The sequence below is a fragment of the Hippopotamus amphibius genome, chromosome 4 (genome assembly GCF_030028045.1).
Source record: "Hippopotamus amphibius kiboko isolate mHipAmp2 chromosome 4, mHipAmp2.hap2, whole genome shotgun sequence".
Taxonomy (NCBI): Eukaryota; Metazoa; Chordata; class Mammalia; order Artiodactyla; family Hippopotamidae; genus Hippopotamus; species Hippopotamus amphibius.
Window position 1 is genome coordinate 164834529 of NC_080189.1, and position 21648 is coordinate 164856176.

At 39.8% G+C, this 21648-nt stretch overlaps 1 protein-coding gene across 10 annotated transcripts in view; it reads left to right on the forward strand.

The window, feature by feature from the left end:
- NRXN3 (neurexin 3) overlaps positions 1-21648 on the forward strand; it is a 1504067-nt gene that overhangs the window by 1436769 nt on the left and 45650 nt on the right. For 6 of the 10 annotated variants that reach the window (XM_057731262.1, XM_057731259.1, XM_057731260.1 and 3 more), the window contains one exon: positions 18146-18224. In XM_057731262.1, the coding sequence (XP_057587245.1) occupies positions 18146-18224 (79 nt within the window). Of the gene's footprint in view, positions 1-1706; positions 1724-18145; positions 18234-21648 lie in introns of all 10 variants that reach the window. The other 4 variants (XM_057731261.1, XM_057731267.1, XM_057731269.1 and 1 more) reach the window with 2 other exon arrangements.

The window sequence follows — 21648 nt, forward strand, 5'->3', positions numbered from 1 at the left end:
AAAGAACAGTCTAGTGCATTAATGTGAATATTCAAAGATAGATGTTTATCTTAATGGACTCAGAGATACTTACAAACAGCGTAATTGCTGCAGTCATTTTACAGGGCATTTATTCCGAGCGGTTACGCTTACTCTTTCTTTTATATAAAGAATTCTGCTTAAAGATTTAAGTGACACTAGGATTAGTGTGGCCAAAGAACCATAGGTTGGTTTTTCTTGGGCTCTGCTTAGCCAATGCTATTTGGAATGGTGAGAAGCAAGACCCAAGTCTCTTTGAGGGGCATTTATTGGACTTTTTTGCAAAAACTGGTCTATTAAAATTTTAAGTTGTCCCAATTTCCAGAATATTACACGATATTTGGCTTACTTTAAACCTGTAGTCCTGCAAATAAGGAACTGACTCCCTGGAACATGGTTGTAGAATTGCAAGATGAGTTGTTTATGGGCTTGTCTGGACCAATGAGACATTTTGTATGTTGAAGGCCAATATACTTTTCCAGAGCAACCCTTGTTCTTAATGAACAGCTCATAGAGGTATTCCTGCTCCTGACACCTCCAAAGGTCAGAATTAATGAAAATTTGACAAGAATGGGGAGTAGTTCCCTCCTCAATCCCTACTCCACTCTTCAAACGTGACTCCTGGACTTCCTAGGTGGCACAGTGGTTAAGAATCCACCTGCCAGATAGGATTAAGATGGCGAAGTAGGAGGACGTGCGCTCACTCCCTCTTGCAAGAACACCGGAATTACAACTAACTGCTGAACGATCATCGACAGAAAGACACTGGAACTCACCAAAAAAGACACCCCACATCCAGAGACAAAGGAGAAGCCACAATGAGACGGTAGGAGGGGCGCAATCACATTAAAATCAAATCCCATAAATGCTGGGTGGGTGACTCACAAACTGGAGAACAGTTATACTGCAGAAGTCCACCCACTAAAGTGAGGGTTCTGAGCCCCATGTCAGGCTTCCCAACCTGGGAGTCCAGCAATGGGAGGAGGAATCCCCAGAGAATCAGACTCTGAAAGCCAGTGGGATTTGATTGCAGGACCTCCACAGGACTGGGGGAAACAGAGACTCCACTCTTGGAGGGCACACAAAAAAATGTGCTCACCACGACCCAGGGGGAAGGAGCAGTGGCCCGATAGGAGACTGAACCAGACCTACCTGCTGGTGTTGGAGGGTTGCCTGCAGAGGTGGGGGGCAGCTGTGGCTCACCAAGGAGACGGGCTCTGGCAGCAGGGGTTCTGGGAAGTGTTCATTGATGTGAGCCCTCGCAGAGTCCACCATTAGCCCCACCAAAGAGCCTGTGGGCTCCAGTGCTAGGTGGCCTCAGGCCAAACAACCAACAAGGTGTGAACACAGCCCCACCCATTAGCAGACAAGCAGATTAAAGTTTCACTGAGCTCCACCCACCAAATCAGATTAAAGCCTTACTGAGCTTCGCCCACCCAGCCCTACCCACCATCAGTCCCTCCCATCAGGAAGCACCCACTGAGCCTCCTAGATAGCTTCCTCCACAAGAGGGCAGACAGCAGTATCAAGCAGTATCAGCAGTATTTCGTTTTGTGGAAATGAAAACCACAGCCATGGAAAGATAGAGAAAATGAAAAAGCAGAGGACTTTGTACCAGATGAAGGGATAGGATAAAACCCCAGAAAAACAACTAAATGAAGAGGAGATAGGCACCCTTCCAGGAAAAGAATTCAGAATAATGATGGTGAAGATGATCCAGGACTTTGAAAAAAGACTGGATGCAAAGATCGAAAAGTTTACCAAAGACCTAGAAGAGTTAAAGAGCAAACAAACAGAGATATGCAACACAATAACGGAAATGAAAAACACACTAGAAGGAACCAATAGTAGATTAACTGAGGCAGAAGGGCGAATAAGTGACCTGGAAGCCAGAATGGTGAAAATCACTGATGTGGAAAAGAATAAAGAAAAAAGAATGAAAAGAACTGAAGACAGCCTAAGAGACCTCTGGGACAACGTTAAACGCACCAACATTCGCATTATAGGGGTCCCAGAAGGAGGCGAGAGAGAAAGGACCAGAGAAAATACTGGAAGAGATTATAGTTGAAAATTTCCCTAACATGGGAAAGGAAATAGCTCCCTAAGTCCAGGAAGCACAGAGAGTCCCAGGCAGGATAAAACCACGGAGAAACACGCCAAGACATATAGTAGTCTAATTGACAAAAATTGAAGACAGAGAAATCTTATTAAAAGCAACAAGGGAAAAATGACAAATAACATACAAGGGAACTCCCGTAAGGTTAACAGCTGATTTCTCAGCAGAAACTCTGCAAGCCAGAAGGGAGTGGCATGATATATTTCAAGTGATGAAAGGGAAGAATCTACAACCAGGAATACTCTACCCAGCAAGGATCTCATTCAGATTCAACGGAGAAATCAAAAGCTTTACAGACAAGCAACAGCTAAGAGAATTCAGCACCACCAAACCAGCCCTACAACAAATGCTAAAGGAACTTCTCTAAGCGGGAAATATAAGAGAAGAAAAGGATCTACAAAAACAAAAACAAAACAATTAAGAAAATGGTAATAGGAACATACATATCGATAATTACCTTGCATGTAAATGGACAAAATGCACCAACTGAAAGACACAGACTGGCTGAATGGATACAAATACAAGACCCATATATATGCTGTCTACAAGAGACCCACTTCAGACCTAGGCACACATACAGGCAGAAGGTGAGGGGATGGAAAAAGATATTCCATGCAAATGAAAATCAAAAGAAAGCTGGAGTAGCAATAGTCATATCAGATAAAATAGACTTTAAAATGAAAAATATTACAAGAGACAAGAACGGACATTACATAAAGATCAAGGGATCCATCCAAGAAAAGGAGATAACAATTGTAAATATATATGCACCCAGTATAGGAACACCTCCATACATAAGGCAAATGCTAACAACTATGAAAGAGGAAATGCAAGGCAGGAATAGAGACACAGGTGTAGAGAACAAACACAGGGACACCAAGTGAGGAAAGCGGGGAGGGTTGGGGGGGAATTGGGATACCAAATTGTACACTCTAAATATATGCTGTTTATTGTCTGTTAAAAAAAAAAAAAAAGTACCTCCCTCAAAAAAAAAAAAAAAAAGGAAATTAATACCATATAACATAATAAGACTCTGGGTAAGTTGTAGTGAGTCTGAATAAGTATTAGTGTTCTCATTTTGTGTGACCAAAGGCCCGTGATACGTAGTCATGTTTGGTTCTTCAGACAAAAGTGTAGACTATTATCTAGTAAGGGGGCCTCACCGGCTAGCCAGCATCCAGCTCTCACTGCAGTTTTGCTGTTGTCCCTACATCACTGAACATTTAGTGACACGAACTGGCACGATCATTTGAAAAAAGGTCACAAGGTGAGAAAGAAATTAGTAACAAGTAGACAAGTTAACAAGTGGTTCACTTGTAGTGTGAGAATAAGCACAAGAACACTCTGGATTGAAATGTTTTTCTTTGAAGTATAGCTGGTTTACAATATCGTGTTAGTTTCAGGTGTACAGCAAAGTGATTCAATTATATATATTTTTTTCAGATTATTTTCCATCATAGGTTATTATAAGACATTGACTATTGTTCCCTGTGTTATACAGTAAATGCTTGTTGTTTATTTAAAAAAAAAAAAAAAAAAAAAAAAAAAGAATCCACCTGCCAACGCAGGGGACACGGATTCAGTCCCTGCCCCAGGAAGATTCCACATGATGCAGAGCAATGAAGCCCGTGCACCACAACTATTGAGCCTGTGCTCTAAAGCCCATGAGCCACAACTATTGAGCCCGTGTGCCACAACTACTGAAGCCCGCATGCCTAGAGTCTGTGCTCCACAACAAGGGAAGCTACCACAATGAGGAGCCCCTGCTCCACAGTGAAGAGTAGCCCCGCTCACCACAACTAGAGAAAGCCCGTGTGCAGCAATGAAGACCCAACGCAGCCAATAAATAAATAAATAAATAAATAAATAAATAAAATAAATTTATAAAAACAAAAAACAAAAAAACCATGACTTCTAGCTTGCCCAATTCTATTTAAATCAACACACATTCCCTGAGCATCTCCTATTTAAATATCTATTGTGCACCTAAGCTCTGTCCAGCACTGTAATAGTCCTGTTGGTGATTTCAAACCAATAATAAATAATGTCATAATATTAACAACACATCACAAAGCAGTAACATCTCTGAGTCACTGATATCCATTTTAATCCACATAATAACAGCATGAGGTAGATGTCTCAAATTTACCGAAGAGGAAACTGGAGGACAGAGCTCTTGTGATTGCCCTGGGCTTCCACCCCAGGGGCAGAGCTCATACTTTCTGACCCCAATACAACACTTGCCTTGATATTATAGCTGTCTATAGATGACACTCCTTCCCTCTCTCAAGTAGCAATTAAGTAGAAGAGAAAAATGTAAGCTAGATATGTATTATCAGTCAGAATATAATAAATATGTTCAGTTAGATTTGAAGAAAGTACTGAGTTAGCATGCTAGAGTATTTTATTTTTCAGCCACAGGATCAGGAAAAAGCTGCATGAAAAATGAATTTGAGTTGGGCCCTAAAGAAGGATATATAGAATTTTACCAGATTTAAGTGGAATGAAATGCAAATAGAGCTGGGTAGGGAGCTGTATAAGCCAGAACATTGTCAAGAATTTATCAGGCTTGTTCAAGGCACAGCAAACATTTATTTAATAGTCAGAATGTGGAGGTGCTCATGGGGCAAATGGCAGTGAAATATAGTGTTACAGAGTTACATTGGAGCCCAGAGGTGGAGGACCTTGAATTAAAAAAAAAAAAAGTTGTCTAGACTTTGATAAACAATGGGATATATTTAGGCCAGCAGAGTGGCACATTGAATGTTTTGTTTTTAGTCTAGTGGCACTTTCTAGGGTTTATTGAAGAGACAGAGGCAGGGAGTCTGATTAGAGAATCTCAGAAGCCATCCAGGAAAGCAACCAGGACAATAGAAATGAAAAACAGAGCAACAGATTATGAGAGCTGGACTTCACGGGCGTTGGTGCCTGGAGGTGTGATGCTGAGCAGGGAGGACTGAAAGATGACCCTGAGAGTTTGGCCTTGTTCCTGGAAAGTGATGACACCACAGTCCGAGGCAAGAAGGGCAGCAGCGAGAGGAGATGATCGATTACGTTACGTTGATTGCAGATACTTACAAGATATTCAGTCAAACATATTTTCCTTACTAAGGTAAAAATGTTTCTCCCTGCTTACCCAACTCCAGAATGATCTCTCCTCAGAACTGGCATGTTGAAGAGTATTGTCATTACTGTGGAGCTTCCCAAGTCCCACTCTGGGTATTATTAAAATGTGAGTGATGGGCACCAAAGGCAGAGACCCCTCACACAGTGCTTTCATCATCTCTGGCTCTGGCTGCTCTATTTGGATTATTCTCTCCATTGTGATTGTGTTCAGCCTCTAACAACAGAACATTTGACCTGCAGTGACTGGAGAGATCAATTTCCTTACTTGACAAGAGTTCTGGAGTCTGGAATGTAGAAAACTTCTTGTTTGGGCTCATCTCGTGTATTTGACAATATCTGAGTCCGTGTCTCAGGTCTCTTAGCCTTTCGCTCACACTTGCCACCTTATGGTCACAAGATGGCTGCTGCAGCTCCAAACATCCCATCCAATCCAAGGAAGAAGGGAAACCAGTTGGACTAGATAAGCTGTCCTCTTTTATCAGCATTTCTAGAACCCCTGGAAGACTTCCTTAATCATCATCTTGTGCAGATAAATGCCACATGGCCACCTCTAGTTGCAAAGGAGGCTTGGTTAGGCTGGACCCTAGCAGGGAGGAAGATTAGAACCCGGTAGGAAGATTAGGATGGATATTAACAATGTCTCCAATACTTGCCTTTCATGCTACACTGTAAACACTTGGAAGGCAGGGACCATGTCCTTCAGGCCCTATTCCCATATTGGGCCATGGACTCCTCCTCACCAGGCACTTTGCTGGACATATAGGGGTCTAGAATGGGAAGTGTTTGAGGAACCAATCCTTGCCTAGTGTGCTAAGACCTCCTTTTGTCTTTTGGTTCCTCTGAGCAGCCTGAGGAAGGAATGTAGGAGCTTTTCATTACATGTTAAAGAAGCTCTTTTTCAGTATCTCTCAAAAAGAAAAAAAAAAAAGAAAAGAAAAAGACTCCATGCTGGGAGGAAATCTATGCTGCTGTAAAAATAGACTAGGGCTCAAGTGCATTCTTCAGCAATGAATGCATGAAAAGAAGCTTCTTAAATTATAAATGTGGCTCCTCTTTTTTATTGCCCAGTAATCCTGCTTTATTGATTTCTGTTTATTTCCAATCACCTAGAATGAGAGGCTGTGTTGCTTAGAGATCTTGATCCCTAGAAGATTGTCATTAAAGCTACTCTCCTGTATTTACTTGTTTATTTTTTGCTTAAAGTGATTGAATCAATACAAATACAAACACAAACAAAACACTTTTTCCTTTGCTCCTTAGAAGACTAGGGGGAAAAAAACCCTACAGTAAAGCTAAATAAAGATACTTGAATAAAAATAAGGTCCCATCAAATGACATTGATTTTTTTCAAAGAGACAGAGTGTAAATTAAAAATATTCTTCTGACACAGTTTTAAAGATGCCACTGACTCAGCAGAGTTGTTACTTATCGACTTTCTCTTCCTAGAGGGCTGGTTTGGAAGGGCAGCCTACTTTTCCCAAGATTGGCTGTCTCTCTGGGATCTCAGAGGGAAGTTGCCTTACCCGCAGTGCTAGCAAAGCTCCGTGGTTCTGTCTGATCTGTTCTCAGTTCTGGTTTTGCCATTCACCACTGCCTCTGTGTATGTTTAAAGACATAGGAAAAATTTTCAGAAAATTATGCTATCGTGATTCTTTCTTAAAGTGGTTGTATTGAAACTCTTCTCAGAATTGGGAAGATGAAGACATGGGAATAACCAAGGCCTGGGACTTTATTATGGTATATTCTCTGGAATGTTATTAAACACTGGTCTAGGCAGATCTGGAGGAGAGGGGAGGCAGGGGCAGTAGAAGTACCATCCCAGTATAGGAGCCATACCAATATAGGAACTCTTTCTCCCAGAGCACTCTTTTTTTTTAAATTAATTAATTTATTTATTTACTTGGCTGCATTTGGTCCTTGTTGCTGCTCATGGGCTTTCTCTAGTTGTGGCAACCTGCGGCTACTCTTCATTTCAGTGTGTGGGGCTTCAGTAGTTGCAGCACATGGGCTGAATAGTTGTGGCTTTGGGGGTCTAGAGCACAGGCTCAGTAGTTGTGGCACACAGGCTTATTTGCTCCGCGGTATGTGGGATCTTCCCGGACCAGGGATTGAATCCGTGTCCCCTGCATTGGCAGGTGGATTCTTAAACACTGCACCACCAGGGCAGTCCTCCCAGAGTACTCTTGAGAAAATCAGACTAGTTATGCCCCTCAGTCATGAGGCCAGGAGTGAAGCACAAGGGACCCAGTTTTAGGAGCATAAACCATTTGTCGTAATTTGAGTTTCTGAAAACCACATCAGACCCCTTTGACCTGTTCAAAAACATTTTGCAGGATTGTTCTCAGGGGCAGCTTCGAAACCCACAGGAACCAGTGTAAAAGAAGGAAGAAGGAAGAAATATTAGGGGACGAATTCAAATAAAAATGTTTGATTCATTTTACTCCCATACATGATGAGTCCACAGAATCTTGTGCTCGTGGGGCATCGGAAACTCTATATGTAGATGGGGTGGCCGGGAGCGGGATGGACACACAGTGCATGTGTCTCATCTGCTTATGCATATACTCCCTTGTTTCACTGAACTGAACTTTACTTACAAAACACAAATTCAGGCATAAAATGCTTCAGATTTTCAAGATGGTGACAGTGGAGCGTTAAACCAAACACAAGGTCCTTGTGAGCACAGAACTCTGTGTGACTACATAGGTCTCAGGCCTGGGATTACACCTGCTATATTTCCAGCCCTCACTTTAACAGTAAATGGATACTGTCGCTTGTAAACTAGAACTGGAAAAAGTTGTTCGCTTTGCTGTCCATCAGAAATGAGTAGTCTTGGCCCTTCCCACACAGAAGTCCTCTTGAGTTTGGTTTTATAGATTGTTCTGAGTCTATGTGAAGTGTGGGGTTATCCATTAAAGGCTGGTTGCAGCCTCGGAATGAAGACACGACTTCTGGTGGGTAACTGAGTCCATCTAGGTTTCTGGATTTCTCATGTAACAGTACCTAAAGACTTCCTCTCACTTGGGACTTATAATACAAATCAAAGAGCTATGTTTGAACCTGTCCCCCCATCTTTCCTTGTGGTAGGTTGGTATTGTCTTCCAGACATGAGTAACCAGGGATAAGTTTTCATTACAAAGCCGAACTCCTTTGCGTTTTCCCTCTCTTGGGGTTTGATATCAGGCTCTTCAGTTGGCCTTCATTTTTCTCTGACTGAGTTTTGACTCAGGCTTGCTCACTGCAGGTCACCTGTAAATCAGGTGTCAAATTCTCAAACCTTGCTTTAACTACTGCTGTTGCTCTGACACCCATATTTGATTTTTCTAATATTATGTTACATGGCTGAATGGGAAATACTGTTTTCAGGGTAATAAGGAATAGACAGTCTTGTGTTTTTTTACTTGTATTTTACATTCAATCTATTGCATTTGATTATCTTGGGTACGTTTTCTGTGGCACGTACTAAGTTCTGGGTTATACTAATGTGCTTTTCTTTCTCATGTTCACTCTGCATGGTCTTGAACTTGAATGTCTTCCTTAGTTTCTTGTTTACTAGGCATGAACTTCCATCATGCTTAGTTTTGCAAGGTAACCATTCTCAACTCTTTTCTACACCACAGACCTGACAGATATTCATGTGCATTGCACATTCTTGGGGGTAAGTGGCCTTCCTTCGACAAAATAAAGACGAGGTTATGTGTGATTCCAAGCATTTGGCTGTTGCCTAACTCCTTTCTCTCCTGCTCAGCTAGCATGCCTTAGTTCACATGAGACCAAAGATTGAGAGCCACTGCTGTTCATTCTGGACTGAATAGCTATGTTGCATCTTTTTTCAGACTTGCTGACCAAAATCCAGGACTGGCTTTATCCTATGACATCTTGTTCTCCTCTAATGTTGGGGCTTATTAAGTCTTTTAAGCTGTGCTCTCAACCTGCCAGGAAGGGCTGTTTCTCCTGTGTTCAATGATAAGGTTAAGCTACAAAAAAAAGAGAGCCAAGAGGAAGATCATTTCACAAAGAAATATGACTCTATTTTTCCAAATTTTTTCTCCCCAAAAAACCCATTCCTTCTCTCTGAACTATAGAGCAAGAAAGAACCTGGGGAAATGAATCATATCAACAGAACACACTGATGCTCTCCAGGATACAGACTATTCAGAATTTCAACATCCATTGACTGATACCCACATCACTATTTGTGGGTCGCATTAATATTTGTCCCTGGTCACTCGTCCTCTAAAAACAGAGGCTTAATTTCAGTATTATCATTGGAATAAAGAGCCCACTTAGAAAGGAACTCCCAATTCAAAAAAAAAAAAGAAGAAAAGAAAGAAAGAATAAGAAAAGAAAAGAAAGAAAAAAAGAAAAGAAAAGAAAAGAAAAGAAAAGGAAGACAAGGGGGCCAGAAGGTGTGCAGGCAAGAACCATAGATTAGGTTGTTGGAGCTTGAGCTACATGGGCATTCCCTTGTCGTGGTTAAATCCTGAATACTCAAAACAAGGTTTGTGGTGAAAGCCAGAGGAGTTTACAGAGAGAGCACAGCCGAGCCTTTCTGATTAGCAGTCCTGGAGACAGCTGCATCAATAAAAAAAGCAGCCATTAAAGCCAAACTTTTGTGTGTGTATAATCAATAGGCTCCTGATCTAGATTCCTGGAGATGCTGTGCAGCTGGGTGGGCAATTTTTTGTTTTTTGTTTGTTTGTTTTTTTATGGTTTTTTTTTTTTTTTCCTGCCTTCTAAATAATATATAATTTCTCCAGGCCAAGAAATAAATTGAAAGGATTTAGAGGGATTTGCTTATCAGTAGAACACCACGTAGCATTACATTCCTCCTGCTTTTGGGAAGGTACATTGAAGTTTGGTTAATCTTCTGTGGTTCAATACTCCTCTTCCCTCTGTCAGGCTGCCTTGAACAACAGATAGATTAATCCCCCTTCTACCCATTCTCTTCTCCCTCCTCTCTCCCCCCTCTCTTGATCCACTCTTCCTTTTTTGAACAGATGGAAGGAAAAATCTTAAAACTGAAAAGAAAAGAAAAAAAAATATGCTGCATCACATTTGTGTGTATAATCCTACAGGACCTCAAAGATAGAAATAAAGGACTCCAATCCTTGGCACAAAACATGGCTAAGCTTAGCTTGGTTTTTCTACTGTTAATTAAATCTTGAGTCTACAACGGGATTTCCTCAAAGGTTAATTCATTAGCAAAAGTTTTTATAAACCATGTCATTCTTTATCCCGCTCCCATATATGTGGAATAGGAAAAAAAGGAATAATGTGGAGGCTATTTACAGTGGGTGGAGTTTAAAGAGAAGCTGGTGATACTATTCACTTGGATTCCTACATAATCTCCTGTCTTTGAAGACAGGGAATAAATAATCAGTTTTTTACAATGGGTGCCATGTACAAACCTCACGTTAATATCAAGTTTTTGTAGCTGATGGTTTAGCATCACTCAATGCTTTCTAGTTTGGCCTGGCTTGAATCCTAATAGTCTTTAAACCCCATGAGGACAAGGACTGGCTCTGTCTAGCCCACAATGATTGACGCATGATAGGCTGTAGTAAACATTTGTTGAGGGAAGACTGATTGAGTAAATACATGCATCCGTAAAATCACATATCCACAAAAATGGTTTTTTGTTTACTTTTGTTTTTTATTTTCAGTTTTCTGACAGAGCTCTGTTGCAATTAACTAATTTTGGTCATGCTGAATGCAGTGTCTGTAGCCCAGGGCAATTCTCTTAAAACCTCATTCCATGGAAATACGAGCCAAGTAAAATCTGTGTGTCGTCATATCTTACTTGGCAAGTGACGGTCTCCAAGTGGAGAGAAGAAAGTAATATCTTGAAAAACCACAATGACATGAACTCCAGAAGACTTAAAAATTCAGTGTTGTTCCAATAAAGATACTTTGGCACGTAGAGGTAAGATGCAAGGGGAACTCAGTATCTTAGCCAGACTGGAACTTTGTCCCTTTGTTTTCATTGTTCAGAACCTCCCTCATGGTATGCCCCTGTCTTTTATACTTGAGTATGATCAGTTCAAATCATTTATTTCATTTTCTAATGTTGGTTCCTTCTTTCGAAGATGACTGTAAAGAGGATGTTCAGAATAAAATGAAGGTATAGATAATCATACTCATACAATCTTACCATGCTTTAAGGTAGTTTCTGGATTAGACTTGAATTGGGTGAAGTGGTGGGGTTGGTGGGGAAGAAGGGAGGGATGAGACCATCACTTCTGATAAGCTTGCCCAAATTCCAGGGTTTTCCTATCTTTGGTTCAGTCTAAATATCATCCAGTAGTTAGTGTGTGCGCACGCGCGGGCAGGGAGGGGCGGCAGGGTGTCATAAAGAAAATCTTAATAAATAAATTTAAATTGAGATAGTCAAACTTTTCAAATCTCATTAGAGATTATTGATTGATCTAGAGTGTGTACTTTAATTAAAAGTATCTCAGAAATCTTTTTAAAAAAATAGAGAATAAATACTCATAATGAAGCTGAATGAGACCCCCCCCACATTAAATATTTAACTGCAGCACCATCTCCCAGAATGGAAGTATAGTCACAAAAAACTAAAACACCAAGAGTTTGAAGGAATTTAATTCTTTTTAACATTAAGCAGCTGCAGAGATGTATGGCTGTTTTCTGTGGGACTTCAGGATATTTATGGGCCTTTCTCTTTTCCTTTTTCACTGGAAGAAAGGCGATCATCATTCTCGAGTGTGTTATTTATAATTTCATAAAGCTGTTCTGTGGCAGGACTTATTTTATCTTGCGCTTAATCTTGGTCAAATAACCGTGCTTCCAAGGAGCTGGGTGGAAAAAAATGATTATCCCGCCGAATGATTAGCCTATTCTCAGCATAAGATAAAGGGCTAAAGGTTGGGATTTTGAAGTCACAAATAGACATCTGGGCAGTAAGGAGGGGGCATAGTGAAACTCTCTTGAGCTGTTCTGACCGCAACAGCAGCAATTTTTCTCCATGGCAAATAACGGGTAACAATGAAGAATGGTGTGGAACCGTCCCTGTACTGAGATGAGGTAGAACCCTTCAGAATAAATAATTAGAAGCAGGTGATTATAGAAACAATAACTCATTGGAGGAAAATGAGAAGCCAGGTTTGTGAAACTGAGAGAATTGGAAGGTAAATATACCTATAAATTTACTTGGGTGGACAGAGTTTTGAGGTTTCTTCTGTCCCAGTTTATTCTAAGGTAATTTCAATAAACATTGGTAGGGAAAAAAAAAGAATATAAATGCAATAAAAAAATCTTTCAGGAAAGGAATAAAGAGGGCTCCTACCAGAGAGATATTTTATTGAAAGTTATTATAATACCTATCTTTAGTTTTATGAGTCCTAATACAGAACCAAGTAATTTCAACATGTGGATTAAAAATATGAAATACATATTTTAAAATAGGGTAATATGAATTATTATTTTTAATATAGGACTTGGCTAATATATAAGGACAAAAGAATTTTTTCCTCCCCTTGAGAAGGCAAGGAAAGGACTTTCATTTGCACAATGGGGGGAATGGTGCAGTCAGACTCATGCACTGTGTTCCGAAACCACGTGTATGAGCTCCCTAAGGAAACGTGATGGATGACACTGGTGAGACGTGGGGCGGGGAAGAAGGAGAGGAGTCTGATAGGGCACGAAATTAAATTCATGTTCATTTTCCAAGTTTGCAAGAACAACACGGTAACTCAAGGAGCTGTCATACTGTCATTCTAGTACATCTCTTCACTCCAGTCGTCCTGTACCACTCTTGGGTATACAAATGAACTGTGCTCTTTCATACCTCTGAGCCTTTACAAAGACTGTCGATTTCACCTAGGATGCCCTTCTCCTTCTCAAGGGGATGCCCTTCTCCTTCTCAAGGCTCTCAGCTTTCCCCTGCTTCGCTGCTGCCTGTCCCCGAGGGCTCATCTTCCACATCCCCCTCTGCCTGGGTGCTCTCCCTGCTCCCCAGCTGTTTGCTCCCTTCCCACTGTGTGCTTACCCTTGTCAGAGCATTCAGTTTACTATGTCAAGTCTGCCTGTTTACCAGACTATCTCTTCAGAGACCGGGAATTCCTGGAGCAAAAGAATTTTGTTTTTATCTATCACTTTATCCCTCCTGTTACAAGGCTTGACATATAGGTGTTCAGTAAACATTTATTAAAGCAAAAAAGGAATGAATGGACAAAGCACCTCGATGATATAGTTACTTATCACTGATGGTGGACCTAATCACTTAGCCACTAAAAAGCTATTTCGTTGGGAAGTGGTTATGGATCTTCTATTTTTCCTAGAATGACTGACAAATAATGATGATATTTAACATGTGAGAACCCCAGTATGTAAACATTTTAAGCTTAGCCATTGGGAATTATGAGAGCTTTAGACAATCATTATGAGGGGAAAAGTTTTGAAGATGACATGGAAGGCACCTTGACGAACATTCCTCACATAATTATATGAATAGAGAAATTTCCTAAGGCAGTACGGCTACTTGAAGGAGCATGGATGGTGGGCAGTTAAAAATAGCAGATGTTGCTATAGACGTCTATACCCTTGGTTATTATGAGTACGAAAAGAGTTAATATGTGTTAACTGCTCAGCACAAAGCCTGGGTATAGCAAGTGTTTATTAAGTGGTAAGTTAGTAGGCATGATTCTAGAGTTCAAATATCGTTTTCCTCTCAAGAACACTAACTACTCTTCTTTCTAAACAATTATGAGTAATAATGAAAAATGTTGTCATTGTGAGAAAATACATACACACACTCACAAACACACTCACATACACAGCCTAGGGCTACTGCGTTTTATTTAAGAAAATAAAGTCCAAAGTTCCATTCTACTTTTAATAATTGTACCCCTAGCCTGTGAAATACTACAACAGTGAAACATACATCACCAGCCATGGGAACCAAAAGTCAAAGAAGTGTGCCTTTTCTCCCAAGCATCGGAGTCAGATCCTGCATTTGCTTGTAACTGGGGAAGGGCACGGACAAGAAAAATTAAAAAGCTACTAAAAGAAAGCCATGGGTTTTCTGAGAGTAATTTTGGATCAAATAGCCATTACTTTAGGGTGTGATCCTAAGTGTATATCCAAAAGCCTTGGTTTGTAATTTTTGTTGTTGTTTTTAGGTGGCAGGGACAGAAGTAGTTTTTAAAAAATCCCTAAACATAGTGATCTTAATCCTGAGCCCTTTGCAAATCAAAGCTTGCTGCCCCTGACAGAGCAAGCCTTTCTGAAACTACACAGAGTTGTGTAGCAGATGTGGCTGTGTTAGATGCCAGGTTCTCCAGATAAACAATGTTTACCACGTTGGGCAAGGAGAGGATTGAGATGTTTGTAATTGCTTTGAGAGTTTCATTGGCTGTGGCTGTAAATGGTGATGGTGAAGTTTGAAGGACAGAAAGGAAGGGGCTGAATTCACATAAGACCCACACAGAATGTTTGGACCCACAGCCATTGGAAACAGATCATATTCCAATGACTTCTTCAGCTCTCTTGGCATCTTCATGAGTATATTTTTCTTTATCACTCTTCGTGGCAGATCCAACAGAAATGGTGTTTGTACCGTTAAATGGAGGTGAGGAATTACCAGCAATAAAGAGCAGTTCTGATGGGGGATAAATCGTTAAGGATAGAAGGCATAGGCAGATAGCAAATCTATTTAAATTAGGAGCAGCTACCACGTTTGACATTCCTGTTATTGACTGATTGATGGATGGATGGAATTAGATAGTTAGTTTTAGCTTATATTTATTGAGCATGTACCATATGCCAGGAACAGAGCTTCACTTTTAACATTACACTTAAATCACATGCTCAGTTGGTAACAAAACACTCTGTTGAATCCCAATTTGCAGATGAAAATAATTGAGGCCTGGAAAAGGGAAGTAACTGGCTTCCTCAGGTCACAGACTGTAAGTGTAGGAGCCAGGATTCGTAGCTCTGTTGTCTAGAGCCACGCCCACTTTTACAACACTCTCTAGACTGCCTGTCACCTCATTTTCTTTGAGTCTAGCCACCATTTATAGGAGCTATTGGTAAAATGTGCTTCTGTTGCCTGGGAGGAACCTTGTTCTCATCCATACTCATGTAAAAAAACATCTCTTGGTAGTGGGGCACAAGGCAGTTAACTGGGGAGAAGGGGAATGAGAACATCGGTGAATGTACGTGTGGGGCCTGCCATGGGGATTAGGGGCCCACTAGATTTTCATTAACTCACCGGTTTTCACTCATTTCTAGGGACCAAAGCTAGTTAAGTCCTACATGCGCCATTCTCTAAGGTCCTTATAATCAAGTCACCAACAATTAATTTTCAATTGATTACATTTTAGAAATGTATTCTCAGCCTCTCTTTCATTATCACCATCTAAGGAGACGTATAGACCTGTTCCTAATTGCCCTTCTCTATAAAATTTTAATACCAGATATACCGCATATTCGTTCAAGTACTGTGGCTTTTGGCCGATCACAAGCCATTTTCATATCTAAGATCCTCCCCCTTTTGCCCAAAACAGTTATTGCTGGCTGGGGGGATGGGGGGTATCATCCCCATAGAATATACATGCTTTTGAACTATCAAACAATGATTGTGGCCCTTCCCAAAATGGTGTTTGCCTCTTATAATTGCCTCTGCCTTTGTACAGTTAACATTTATTCTCTTACCACCTTCCTTCCCTAAATGACCGGAAGTGGACCAGTATCAGGCCCCATCATAGCAGGAAACTCCAAGAGAGTGAGCTGATGATCTCTCTAACAGGAATAATGGTGCTTGAGGATACAACTGCCAGCCTCAGTTGCTAGAAATGAAATGCACATGTCAGTAGTGTCTAATTGAAAATGAAAATAGTATGTTTGATAAATCTTTTTCTATTCCCTTTAAGGCGAAGCAGGAGTTGAAGTGTCTCCCTGACAGGTGTAGGATAAAGATCAATAACGTGGTTTAAGGCACTTCTCTGCTACTGTCAGTTAAGCAAAATTAATTACCTAATGTGGTTTTTCTACTGTTCTTTGCTGTGTCCAGCAATTCTATGCCTTCTATGTCTATTTCAAGAAAGATGTTATCTGGAAACACTAAGCATACATGTGCATTGCCATGTATATTCATTTGCTAGGGCTGCCATAACAAAGTAGCACAGAGTGGCTTAAGCAACAGGAATTTATTTTCTCACAGTTCTAGAAGCTAGAATTCCAAGGTCAAGATGTCAGGGGGGTTGGTTTCTTCTGAGGCCTCTCCCCCTGGCTTGTAGATGACTGTCTTCTCCCTGTGCCTTCACGTGGTCTTCCCTCTGTGTGTGTGTGTGTGTGTGTGTGTGTGTGTGTGTGTGTGTGTATGTGTGCGCGCAGTGATAATCTCATCTTTTTGTAAGGACAACAGTCATATTGGATTTACTTACCCAAATGACCTCATTTTAATGTCATTACCTCTTTAAACAACCCATCTCCAAGTATCAGTCACATTCCGAGATACTAGGGGGTTAGAACTTCAACATATGAATTTGGGAGGGGGCACAGTTCAGTCCATAACACTGTGTAAGAAGGGGTATAAAGAAGCCTATGCAAGCTACAGAGGCAGGCTTTGACTAAGATGTATCTGTTTAAATTTTCACTATGTTTTTGACTAGCTGTGCGTCTTTTAGCAACTTGCTTAACCTCTCTGAACTTCAGTTCTTTTTAAAAGTATAATAATTCTCTGAGTCCCAAAGGATCACTGTGAGAATTGTGTCTAATTAGTTGGTAATAACTATAACTAATAAGCATATATACAAGTCTAGCACAGCATCTGACTTGTAATTGCTTTTCCTCTTGAATATAGATTCAGACTTCAATGCATTGGGAATAATAAGACGAGCAAGTTGGTTAATATTAACATCAGGAAAGAGAAAGCAATGAGCATTTGTTGAACAACTGCTATATACTGAGTACTCTTATGTACAGAGTAGGACAAAAGTTTGGTTTTTAGGCAAGATCTGTAGGTTAATAATTGATTGACTGGTAATTAGTTGACTGATTGAAAAAGTATTTATTGTGCATGCAATATGTACCAGGTACAGAAAGTAGTCTTCTCGTCTACTGTGTAGCGAGGGCTCTTCTGACTGCCCACACCCACAGTCCCCTGCATTTCTTGCAGTAGCGGATTCCCTGGCATTGGGGAATTTCTGCAGGATGCAATAAAAAAAAATTGTCTCAAATTGAATTACTATTGTTGCAATCAAAATTTTTTCTGCTCTCTTCAGAAACAGCCTTACCTGTGTCCAGAGGCTGTCTTGTAGTATCTTTCTGCTGGTCCACATTACTAATTCAGCTAATTGCAGCAATTACATGAAGAAATTGCTGATAGTGAGAGAAGCCATTACGCTTTTCCCGAACAGACTGCATTCCACAGCGTTCATTAATTATGCCAGCCTATAGATTCATGACCGCCAAATCATACACTTGAGACTGCACACCATATGCATTGAAACTCTCTCCAAGCTGCAGTGCATTTCTGTGCTGGCTTGCTCTCTTGTATTGCCACCCTTTGCAATAGCCCTTCTCCTGCTCTTCTGATTCTAGAAATTGAAATTAAAGTCAGGATAGAGTCAGGCTGCACAATGTGATCTACGGGGATGGGATAGGCTTGAGCCTCCTGGAACTACCTTGGGTCACTCAGCTTTACATGAGATCCACACAGATTGTCTGGACCCAGAGCCATTCACAGCTACACAGGAGTTAAAATTTTCCGCCCTACAGCATGCCCTCTTTAGAGTAGAGAGACAGTAGTGATGATGGAGGCAGGACACAGTGATAAGTCTTTGATGCTTTTGTTCATTGGTTTCCTTATCTCTCTCTCTCTCTTCCCCCTACCTCATTATTTTTCTTTGACATGCACAGCCAACATCAGATGACCTTGTTTCGTCTGCTGAGTGTTCAAGTGATGATGAAGACTTCGTTGAATGTGAGCCGAGTACAGGTAGGTTAGGTCAGTCTTGTTTTGCTCGCTTTATTTTTTCATTTGCAAAAAACAATACATACATATATGTGAATATACATGTGTTTTTTATATATATATATTATAGTGTGTTAATTTGTGTATTTCCTATATCTATATATGTATACAAATACATATATAAATATCAATATCTAATCAAAAGCATCAAATCCCATGGAAGGTGCCGTGAGATCCCAGGGAGATTTAAAGTCAGCTCCTTGACTAGCTAAAGAGAAGTCCATAGGACATAACTTTGAGTAATCAGACACCCAGAGTAACTACTGGAGCAGCAAATGTATAGCAGCCAATGGCAGCTATGAAATTGACAGGGGGTGAGGGCGTGAAGACGTCTATGTTGATTGACATCAAGAAAACATAAAGCCAAAGTGGAGCCATAACAATCATTTAAACCTCATGAACTGTTCTGACTCTAAGTGGCAAACAAAACAAAACCAAAAACCAAACAAACAAATTTCCATGGGATTTCAACAGCAGTTAGCATGGTATTATATTTATACTAATTTTGTTCATTGTGTGTTTAGAGAATTTGTGCAGCAATATAGCATAGTAAATACAAAATTAGTACAGAACCATGCCATGTTAACCGCTGAGATGCTTCAAATGTATCTACTGTGCTGAAGTTGAGAGGACTTTGGCAATTAGAAGCTTCAGTGTGTTCCCCATTTGCACCCAGATACATTTTGATGTTTTATGGTCTTTCTTTATAGTGAGCTATATATGACCTAATGTCCAGCAGGCAACTGCAGTCCCCGATTAATTCCTATCAACTTTCCCAAGTCGTCTGTTTTGAGACTTGCTATTAAGTTAAAAATTTATATTTTTATATAATAGAGAACAGATATCATCGAATTTCTGTGTATGTTTGATAGAGTTAAAAGCTGGAATTGGGTTAAGACCTTATTTCTGCAAAGGCTAAGAGAGATAAATAGAATTTTCTAGTTGATTCTTTGGGTTGCTTTAATTTTCTTTCCTTTTCTTTAAAGAAAAAAGGAGAGCCATTTAAACATTTTCTTTTGTTAATTTTAGAGAAATTTAAGACTTATGAAAAAATATTAGTATACCAAAAGTAAAACCTTCCATTTGTTACCCTAAAATGACTTACAATTTTCAGATTTTGTGGAAGCCTGACTGCTTGGTGTCTTGCAAGTGGCTTTGGATCCAGGAAGTTCTGTGGGTTCCTGTTCTTAGCATTGCATAGGGACATATCAGTAATATGTAGGGCCTTTCCATTCTGGAGTGTAATCTATTCCTTTGGAAGCTCAGCTGTGTGGGAAGAAAGTAACTGTGACCTGGTTAATCAGATTTTTTTTCAGATTTTGGGTCATAATCTCAGTGTACGAAGTGAGGTTTTAACTCTAAAGGGAAGGTATGTCCAATCTATACCAGAACGTGCAACAAATTTTCATTCATTCATTAATTCATTCATTTAATAAATATTTCTGAGCCCTCAGGCAGGATACAGTGTATCTCTAGATTTGAATCCCTCCTAATAGTTTTCACAAACAAGCTGTTGGAAAATAGAATATGGAGCTTTACTTCCTAAATTACCTCTCCAACAGAATTCACTTCAACAAATATTTTTTGAAGGTCAGTTGTGTATGTTAGGTATGTGCTAGATATTACGGAATTAGATATGAATATGGTATGATCTCCAAGATGTATGTGAAATTAACTGATTTTGTGGCTAATAATTTAAGATACTTAGACTTTAATTTGGATTCTCTGTTTACCCTTACTCTGGTTTTCTTGCTTTCATAGCAGTGATATCTGTATATATGTAACAGTATTTATCAAATCTTTAGATTTTTTAAGTCTTCTTATAAAATCTAGGCTTAATCATTCTGAATTATCACCACTGCCTTCCCCTACTACCTCCCCCTGCCCCCACACACAACAGTCATCTCCATAGCAACCTCCTTATGAAGACAGAGGGCTTTTCTAGATCTCTGATTCACAAGGTCTACAGCTCCCCAGGTTGTGGGTATATGTTACCATTTGGAATTGAACATAAACAAGCCCAAACTTGAAAAGCCCCAGACTAAGTCCATTTGCGTTTCAGTGGCTGCACAGGTGTTTCATCTGATTCAAAAGCAGAGGACAGAAATTCAATGCCAGCATTTCTTGAGTGATATAATTACATGGGGGCGGGTGGGGGAATAAAAACAGTTTTTAAAACAATCTGTTGTGTTCTGCAAGGGAGTATGGGAAGGAATATATAAATAAAGTAGGTGGCAGAGTGCCCACCCCAAAGGAGCTAACCTGTAGCTCTAAGAGACTGATATTCATCCCCTCTGTCTGGGATTATTTAACTCTTCACTTGTGAAGAATGAGCATTTCTTCTTTCTAAATTTACTCCATAAAATATTCCTGGTAAGTAATTCAGATGCACAGGGAAATATGTCAGAGGCATATTTAATGCAAGAAGGAGACAGATATTCCTATTGATGCAGAGGTTTTGCCCTGGGGACCTGATTAATCCTGATGAAGATTATATGCATGGAGCTATCAAGTCCTTTTTTACATTGTATGAGAAATATCTCTGTAGCCTTTAGATTTTACAGAAATAATACAGATTAAAAATCAGGAGCATTCAAAGCAGTTGTTTCTGGGGCTAGGTTTTCACACAGCCTAAAGAGAAGTCTTCTATTGCCCATGCAGCAATGGATAATGTGGCATTTATGTAAAGTTGACATAAATTGTTAATCCTAAAACTCTATGTGAATACTGAGATTAAAATTCTAGTTTTGAACATTCTAATTCACTACATCGGTTTCTAAAATTTTACTCTTTTCCAGGCCTTATGTTTGCTGGAAAAACACTACATTTGGCTAATCCTGTTCTATCTTACTTGAAATTACCTTATCTTCTCTCACTTTGTTAGCAAATTTATGATTTTCTAGGCTGTCTCAGTTATAAGGCATTTAACTTCTACAGGTTCTTTCCTGATTAATTTAGGTCCACTAGAAACTCTTGCTTTTTATAAATTTGAGCAGTTTAGTATATGTTATATTCAACAACTTTTGTTTTCATGTGGGCATCAAATTTTAAATGAAATGATTTTTCTTATTTAATTTTTTTAAATCAAAATAGGCTTCAATGCTGCTGGTTTTGAGTCAGATGTAAGCAAATGACTTTTATACTCATAACCCACTTGGCATTTAGGGATCACCCTGGTTTGGTGCAGCTTAGTCATATCATGTTTAGGGACATCTTACGTTATTTTAGTTTGATTGACGATAGTCTAGAAACCTTGTAAATCCTTTGGATCTCAGGTTTTCTCTTTATATTTTTGCTGGAACATATGTAAATGAGTTTTTTTAAAAAGCCTAAATCATGAGAGCAAGGCACAGAATGAAAGCTCAGTTAGTACTTGTTGACTAAATTT